Source organism: Oratosquilla oratoria, chromosome 37 (genome assembly GCF_046742065.1).
Source record: "Oratosquilla oratoria isolate Oo_2021 chromosome 37, ASM4674206v1, whole genome shotgun sequence".
Classification (NCBI taxonomy): domain Eukaryota; kingdom Metazoa; phylum Arthropoda; class Malacostraca; order Stomatopoda; family Squillidae; genus Oratosquilla; species Oratosquilla oratoria.
Window position 1 is genome coordinate 15,350,810 of NC_134813.1, and position 10,000 is coordinate 15,360,809.

Sequence of the window (10,000 nt, forward strand, 5' to 3'; positions counted from 1 at the left end):
ATATATATATATATATATATGTATATATGTATGTATGTATGTATGTATGTATGTATGTATGTGGGTATGTATACACTGTATATATTATAAGCTTGAATGTTATCTTTTAGTGTTTATTTTTCTTTTTCAAATAAATACTTTTGCAATCAAAGCTATGTTGAGAACATTGGCAAATATCTATGACATTATATTTTATGAATTGCACAATTTTGATTTCCTAGTTGGATGCTAGAGACCGTAAAGCTATCAGATTTTCTAAAAAAGAAATAGAGGCTAATTTTAGTTCGAAAAATAAGATTTCATCAAAACTGAAATTATGATCGTCTTCTAATTGCTAAATTGCGTTACTTTTTTTTAAAGCCTGGTATACAAAATAGTTCAGTAGTTATTTTTATTTTTATTATCAGTATTATAATTATCATCATTATTATCTTTATCATTATCATCATCATCAATATTATCATTACTTTATTAGTATTAGTTTTGTTATTATTATCTCGTCTATATACTGCGATTTTTTATATTGATGAGATGAGAGTAAAGTGCACGTTGTTCGAAAGCAAGTTGATCAGATTAAACGTAAATGCCAATATCATGGGTCCTACTTAAAAACTACGCCCATTAGAGAGAAAAAGATAAAACATGCAGACGGACAGATACATAAATATAGAAGCAGATATATATGCAGATATACAGAGATTTACAGTCAAACGTACTCCCAACAAATGATTAGATATGTGCGGGTCTACAGCTGTATAGAGCCGAATTCACGGGTCTATGCAGAGGCGAGGGAGATATGCTAGATTCACAGGCCTGATTCTTCACATTTTGTACTCAATTATTCGATCTTGGTTCTCTTATTTAGACCCATTGGACTTGAGTTGTCTAATATTGGGTCCAATATCTTTGGTTACAGTCTCGAAAGGTATAGAATGCGATGATTTTCTTTCAAGAAATATTAATGAAAAATGCTGGAGAGAGAAATATTTTAAAAAAGTCGAACACCAACCATGGTTCAAGCCGCATAGTTCCGAGTTTACGATCTAAAGAAGTGATAACTGGAGATCTCGTCGCACACAGTATATAACCGTGGACACGCACAAAAGTCACCGGCAATCAACAGCTTTATTGGTTGGGGGGAGGGGAGTAAAAGACATTTCCCAGGGGGAAAATGGGGTGCATTGACATTGTCATCATTGAGAGAGGAAAGTGCATGGTGAAGTGGAGGGAATTATCTTTAAGGTTAATGTGGATGAAGGGTAATGTGAATAACGGTTGAAAAGAATAGATATATGTTTTGGAAGGATATTAAGAGTAAGAGGCGGGGCAAGTCTAGTGTAGGCCTTATGGTCTCTTGCAGTCTTCTTCATTCTTATGTTCTTATGTAAGTCAGGTAGAGAGAACACTGTAAAGGGTGCAGATGGACAGATGTTAATTGAAGTAATGGTGGTGAAGGAAAATGGGTAGAGGTTTTCAACGAGTTCTTGAATGGGAAGGATAAGGAGAGATTTATTGTGGTAGTGGGAGGAGGTATGAATATAATTCTGATAGGAGAGGAAAATGGAAGAGATATAGGAAAAGATGAGGTACAAGGAGCTTTGAAAATGATGACAGCCGGTAAGCCATCTGGGTTGGATGGGTGTCATGCGGACTAGTAAGGTTGTTGAATGTGTGTCTAAGGGAGTGGGGAGAGTACCAGAGGAATGGAGGAGTTCCTGTATAGTTCTGATTTACAAAGTAACAGGGGACAAACGTAAATGTAGTAGTTTTTACGGGATCAGTTTGTTGAACGTAGTTGGATGGCTTATCGGAGTGTTTTAATTGAGAGGATTAAGAGAGACACAGAAGGAATAATTGGTGAGGAGCAATGTGAGTTTAGGAGAGGTAGTGTACGTGATCAACTTTTTGTGACAAGGTAGATTTGCGAGAAGGGTTTTTTTTTAGAGAGAGAGAGAGAGAGAGAGAGAGAGAGAGAGAGAGAGAGAGAGAGAGAGAGAGAGAGAGAGAGAGAGAGAGAGAGAGAGAGAGAGAGAGAGAGAGAGAGAGAGAGAGAGAGAGAGAGAGAGAGAGAGAGAGAGAGAGAGAGAGAGAGAGAGAGAGAGAGACGGGGGCTTTTATGGTTTTGGAGAAGGCCTATGACAGGGTAGACAGGAAGGCATTGTGAGAGGAATTGAAGATATATGGGATTGGAGGAAAGCTCTTAAAGGTAGTCAAGAATTTTTACGGGAGTAGAAGAGTTTGTGTTATGATTGGAATTAGAGAGACCGAGTGATATAAGGTGAAGTTGGAGCTACGTCAAAGCTGTCAGGTCACCATGGTTGTTCAATGTGGACTTGGGCGTGGTGGTACGGGAGGTAAATGGAATTTAACGAAGCAAGTGATGATGATTCAGTTTTGCAACGCGAAACTCCCTTATCAGGAGGCTAAAACGGTACCCCTTACAGAGGAATTTGTAGCGTGGAATTCAATGAACAAAGTAATGGTTATTCAATTCTATGTCGCGAAACTCCCTCTACCAGTAGGTTAAAATGGTGGCTCTTACAGAGGACTCTGTAGCTTGGAATCTAATAAACCATGCCCTTGGTCCAACTCGCTGGCGGCAGGGTTTGAACTATCGTCACCTCGACATTGTCGCATGTAGTGAGGTTACCTCAAGTAAAGATAACAGAAGGAATTTTTGGTACCGGGAATCTTATATAGTAAAAATTTTCGCGGTGTCCAATCATGTAAGATATAGGGGATGCTTGAAATATATACATACGAATGAAATCACTATCTCTGCGACCAAAAATTGACCCGTGAATGAATTACCTACCACGTGAAAAGGTGGATCATCATTGAGTCTTACTTTAGTTAACACATCTTGATAACCCACTAAACCATTTGTAAATTTTATGTAATTGTCCCATGTTGATATCAAGACATATACTGCATTTAAGTTGGGTCCATCTTCTTCAGAAATACTCTATATTTAGTCCAATTTAAAAAAGATTTAAAGACAAAACTTGAATTTATATTCGAGATTATATCTTATTGTAAAAAAAAAAAGAAAAAAAAATCAATGGTGTCTCTCTGTCCACTTAGTGACATCACGCACACAGTTGGACACAATCCAACACATTCATTTACCAACAAAGATTAAAGCTGTGAGTCTATTCTGTAGGATGTGCCTTGCAAGCCAAATATTAAAGAAAAGTATATCAGATATATGAATAGACAAATACGTATACATGTACAAAACACACACACACACACACACACACACACACACACACACACACACACACACACACACACACACACACACACACACACACACACACACACACACACACACACACACACACACACACACACACACACACACACACACACACACACACACACACACACACACACACACACACACACACACACACACACACACACACACACACACACACACACACACACACACACACACACACACACACACACACACACACACACACACACACACACACACACACACACACACACACACACACACACACACACACACACACACACACACACACACACACACACACACACACACACACACACACACACACACACACACATATATATATATATATATATGTATATATATATATATATATATTTATGTGTATATATATACATATATATATATATACATATATATATATATATATATATTGTAAAATGAATTTTTTTTTTTACCGGATCCACTTCATAAACTGCGAAGGTACATTTCAATAGGTCAGTTAAAATCAGTGCAAACCTATACCTAAATAGCGTCTGAAATTTAATGTTACTCAAGAGAACTAATGCGAATATCCACATCCAACTAGATACATTTCAAACAAGGATGCATTCACTCATAAAAAAGAACACAAATATTTATAACATATACATACATATATATATACATATATATATATATATATATACACACACACATATATATATATATATATATATATATATATATATATATATACATACATACATATATAGAATGAGTGAAGAAAGACTAGTAAAAGAGGTATGGAAGGCAGATGTGGAGGGAGTGAACATGAGGGGACGTCCTAGGATGAGGTGGATGGATGGGGTGAAGGGGGCTTTGGGGAAGAGGGAATTGTCTGTTGAGGAAGGAAGGGAGAGGACGGAAGACAGATGTGAGTGGAGAATGGTTGTATATGGATGATGCTGTGATTGCATGAGGAGGAATGGGCGGGGGGGTGGGGGTGAGGTAGTATGTGTGAGCAAATTTTGACGCAGCCCGAAGGGTTTCTCCCCGTCCTCTCTTTATATGCAAGGGGGGACGGAGAGGGGGGGTCGCCGATTAAATGAAGCGGCCTTGCTGTGGATGTACTGTGTCTTGCGACACTGCTTCTGACCCAGGGCGGTGGGCAAGGTGCAGGGATGACCCGTCATCCAGGAGGTGCTCAGATGAGAGGGAGGGTGGAGGGGTGTGGAGTGTATTTAGGGATGAAATGGGTGGGAGTGTTTTTATGCCTTTCCCTTTTTGGCTACCTCGCTTGAAGGGGGGAAAAAGCCTTGGTATATGTATGTATATATATATATATATATATATATATATATATATATATATATATATATATATATATATATATATATATATACATTGATATAAATATGGAGTAACTTATAAACATGTTTGAAGACCAGAAGTAATTGTGTATCCACATTTGTTTTTCTATGATTTTTTCATTTTTTCGAATGGAGTATTCATAACTGCAAGTTAGCTTAAACACAAGACTTCCGAGATCTATGGTGTTGATCGAAAGAAGAACGTCACAAAAATACAGTCTTTCGGTTGGCTCATACAACCCTCTTCTGTTAAGAAATAAAGATTAAACAAATGTTGATAATCTGGACACTAGGAGAGTTATGATAAAATTGGACGCCTGCTCCTGGAGTGGAGTGGGGTGGCCAGTCTCGTATTAGCTGGTAATAACTGGGCATTTGGTGGTCAATTGTCCTATTTTCTATCTATCTAGTGACCAAGTGTCCGATGAGCAACAATACGGTGAGCAACTGTTCGTACCCATAGCTAGTAGTAACTGGGCATCTGGTGAGCAATTGTCCTATTTCTTGATTATCAAGTGAACAAATGTCCGGTGAATAACTATGGTACATTATTTGCGATATTTCGTGGCTATTTTTTACATTTTTTAACTCTAGCATCCATATTTATTCACAAATAATTTGTCGTCCAACAAATTTCTTTCAAATAAATCTCATACTGATTAAAAAATATGTATATATTTCTTCATTATTTGGTTTCTAATTAATTCATAAATAAAAACAGTCTTCAAAAGACTACAAAAAGAAGCAAAAATAAATCTCACTTTTAGAGACTGCAAATATACGTTATGAGTATTATGCAAATATAGATAAGATATTGTACGAATATACATTATAAATATACGTTATAAAACAGAAGGTGGAAGAAATAAAATAGGGGATTTTAATGGTTTAACATATACGTGATTAAGACACTATGGTTTCAAAAATTGAAAATTAAAATTCTCCCTTTAATCTTCGTCTGTTTCCTCTACCCCCAGTCTCATTTGTCATTATATATCGTATTCATACTCACGTTATGTTTCCAAGTAGCTTTGTTGATAGACGGTTTAGCTTTGACAGTACACTCAAAGTACACATCATCCCCTTCCTTAATCCGTCCCGGATTTAGTGACCTCCCCAGCTTGATTGATGCTTCGGGAAAATCTAAAAGAAAAATAAAGCAAAGAAGTGGAATAAATTTCCTGCAGAGGCAGTGTAATGTATTGCAGTTCACTTAGATAAACACCTAAGCAATATGCTGAGTAAAAGCAGCAACGACTGCAACAGCACTGTAGGAAAGAGGCCAAACGCAGAGTATGGGAGTCTACTGGACTCCCATACTCTGCGTTAAGCAATATGCTGTAGTACCTACCATTTATCATATTCTATTTTATCTGTTCATTATTACTATCTATTTACTATTATTTATCTGTAGTATTACAGCATTACACATATATTAGGCCATAGATGAGCATACATACAAGCACACACATACACACACACACACACACACACACACACACACACACACACACACACACACACACACACACACACACACACACACACACACACACACACACACACACACACACACACACACACACACACACACACACACACACACACACACACACACACACACACACACACACACAGATACACACATTGAATTTAGGATCTATTATAACCATAAACCACTTTCATGCTATCAACCCAATTAATTCAGTTGCATATTTACTGACTTTTTGGAAAACGAAAGAAAAATATATATTTTTCTCCTTGTTAAGGCTGACGCCTGACTGAAGGTTTTAAAATATTTAAGATATCATTATTATAATCTATGAGCAACTCATCTCTATAAAACTATTGAACAGTTAATTGAAATAATGAAAATACGTTTTCCTTACCAGGAAATTATATGATTAATGAAAGTATATATTTGCCAATAGATTTACATTTTAATCATTTGTTTTCGAAATTCTTATGTGAATTTCAGTTACTGTTTCAATGGAAAATTAACCAAGTAATGAATATTGTAAAATCGTTCAAATACAAGGAAAAATGATCTATCGATATACCAGAGTTTCCCTAGCTTTTTCGACCATAGCACCCCATGTAGTCAGTTCTAAGCAGCCCAGCACTCCTTAAATAGTGTCTTCTTACTAGAAGGACAGAGGAAAGTGTAAGTATGCACCACTTCCCAGCCCCTCCTAGAATGGATTTCAACACCCAAATTGGAAAACACTCCTACATACGAAATAATTCCTCCGTTCTATAAAGAAGGTAGCTATGAAAGCAATACTTACAATTTACAGAGAGAAGTCTAGAATCTTGAACAGCTTGATCAGGCAAACGCTCATTAATGGCTTGGCAGATGAGCATTTTCCCATCATCCTTTGATTGTGGTGTAAAGTGTAGAACAGACACAGTCAAGTTTCCGTCCTCAAGAGTCTGCCAAAATGTAAAGGACACATTATAAATATAGTAAAGCACAAAATATTCCGATGGAGTAATAGATCATTCATCTATTATACTTTTTCCTACAGATAATTATCTAGATATCCATTGACACACATGTATTAACACACGGATATATATATATGTATATATATATATGTGTATATATATGCATATATCTATATGTATGTATATATATATATATATATATATACATATATATATATATATATATATATATATGACGTAAGCGGAGTAGGAAACACATGAGTCTTAGTTTGATTTTATTCCTGACTAGTTTCGCAGTTATACTTTTTCAAAGGAATGAAAAAGCATACCTGCGAAACTAGTCAGGAATAAACTCAAGACTAAGACTCCTGTGTTTCCTACTCCGCTTACGGCAACCTGTCAGAATGTCTCAGCATATATATATACATATATATATATATATATATATATATATGTATATATATATATATATATATATACACATATATATATATATGTATGTATATATATATATGTATATATATATATATATATATATATATATATATATATATATTCATATCAACCACATTAACTTATCTCCTTGCAAACACAATCGAGACTAACAGCAGAAATTTGCTCGATGGAAGCATATTCGGAAACTGAGCTTCCATCGAGCTACATACGCATGTTCGTCTCGGTCGTATTTGCAAGGAATTAATATTGAAGTAAGTTAATGTGGTTAATAAGATGAACATCTGTGGACTGGAGATCATTCAGTGTCTGTTAATGTATATACATACATACATGCATACATATATATATATATATATATATATATATATATATATATATATATAATGTATGTGTGTGCGTGTGCGTGTGTGTGTGTGTGTGTGTAACCTAAATGATGATGTAACGTAAATGAGTGTGCAGTGATTCGAGATTGCTTGAGTAGACAATACAGATTTGTAACAGCTACTCTGATTGGAGAAAGGGCGAAGGAGGAGAAAATACAATTGGTTCACGATTGTAAGACCACGCCCTTAGGGGAGGTTCTTAAATATAAAGTTAAAGATCACTGCTAAAGAAATCATGACGTCACAGCAGAACTGATATAAGACCTAAACTGAGAAAAGATAAGACTTGGGGAAAAGTAGGCCAGAATTTGATGAACCCAAGAGTTATTCCTCCAAAACTACCAAAAGGGTATAAGATAAAGGAATTTTATTTGTACAAAGAAGCTATATATAGACAAGCAGTTGTAAGTGGGAAAAATGTTTCTAGGGGCCTTTTGTGTGTCAGACAGATGTGCTACCTGTGGCCTTGGTCAGTCATGAAGACGTGCAGCCTTGCCAGTGTATAAAAGCAACGCCAATAAGTATTGAAGAAACATTATTTCTGTGTTCCTTGAAGCATTAAAAATTCTTGTTGAATGTACTATCTCAGTTCTGACAATTGTGATATTGTGCATGGACACACTGCACTATTGCTAACATCCTTAATATTGTGCATATAATTGCTGTAATATACCTTACATATACACAACTCACCATCTTTGAAAATGTGAAAACATTCTCCATTGAGATCTAACACAAACAACTCTTCTTAAAATGTCTTATCTTAGTTGTTGCTGCTCTTAATAAAATTTTACAATGAGGAGAAAACATTCAATTCAATTCGACATTTTTTCTGATTTTGTTATTGGAAATTATGACATTTTCAGACTTTGGTAGAATTGAGTTTTGCAAATAATTTTATTGAAACTGTTATAGATATATTGAAATTGCTTTGAATATATTAGACTTTTTAAGGATCAGTAGATATCTGGTACTACAGATGTTTGTACATATTAGAGGGGTTACTTATTTCTTTGTTATATGTGACATATTTTGAGTTACCAATAAGTTAAAGACAACATCCATTGAAAGATATTTCTTTTTAATTTGCTTAGCCATTTTATGCTGAAATAATTTAATTATTAATTTAGCTTCTTGTATATGATAATATATTGTGCCATAGTCGTGTAAGAGGGTAGTAGAAAATGGTTGGTCGGGACGACCAAGTGGTAGCTGCCGAGTCCTATAAGAAGCTCGTAGATATAGGCAGGCAAGTGAGATAGAAAGAGGGGTAGATATTAAGGGTTTCATTTTTATGGGTTACAAAGTTTACAAAAACAGCCAAAGGTGAGAAGGCAAGGAATTGTATAACTTTACTCTCAGCTTTGTGTTTATAGACAAGTGCCTTGGGGCCCGATTTCATTGTCTTTATGACGTTTTCTGCTTTTGCTGATGTAACCTAAATGCAGTGATTTTATTTGAGATTGCTTGAGTAAACAATATCACATACAGACTTGTAACAAATATTCTGATTGAAGAAAAGGTAGAGGAGAAATTTCAATTTGCTCACGATTGTAAGATTACGCCCTTAGTGGAGGTTCTTAAATATAACGTTAGAGATCACTGGACTAATGAACTTTTGGCGTCACTGCGAAACTGACATAGGGCCCAAATTGAGTGTTCTCGACGGGAGTTCCTTGGTGTACCTAAGAGAATCACGTTGTAGAAGAATTCGTGAAGAAAATCAATGAAAAATCTCCACTGTTCAATACCCCCCTCCTATACATAAGATAATAATAAAAGAAACTAGGTCATGTGCTATATTCTATACCAAGTTGAACTAACAGTCTAGAACTTGACTAAGTCGGATGATCGGAGGCACATGGCGTACCGACTAAAAATGTGAGTAACAATCGTACGTAACAGAGACAGCGGTGAAACGAGAGTAGAGAGTGAAGGGGGAGCACAATATGTATATATATGTATATGTATGTATATATATATACATATATATATATACATATATATATGTGTGTATATATATATATATATATATATATTGCAGTAATTCACAAGGCACACGTGAAGATAATATGCAGAAAAAACACTGGGAAATA

The 10,000-nt window shown here is 35.5% G+C and overlaps 1 protein-coding gene across 4 annotated transcripts in view; it reads right to left on the reverse strand.

The window, feature by feature from the left end:
• Positions 1 to 10,000, reverse strand: part of LOC143019535 (uncharacterized) — a 313,311-nt gene that overhangs the window by 157,064 nt on the left and 146,247 nt on the right. For all 4 annotated transcript variants that reach the window (XM_076175249.1, XM_076175248.1, XM_076175251.1 and 1 more), the window contains exons 8-9: positions 6,906 to 7,050; positions 5,630 to 5,760 (exon numbers count right to left, since the gene is read on the reverse strand). In XM_076175249.1, the coding sequence (XP_076031364.1) occupies positions 5,630 to 5,760; positions 6,906 to 7,050 (276 nt within the window). The remainder of the gene's footprint in view (positions 1 to 5,629; positions 5,761 to 6,905; positions 7,051 to 10,000) is intronic.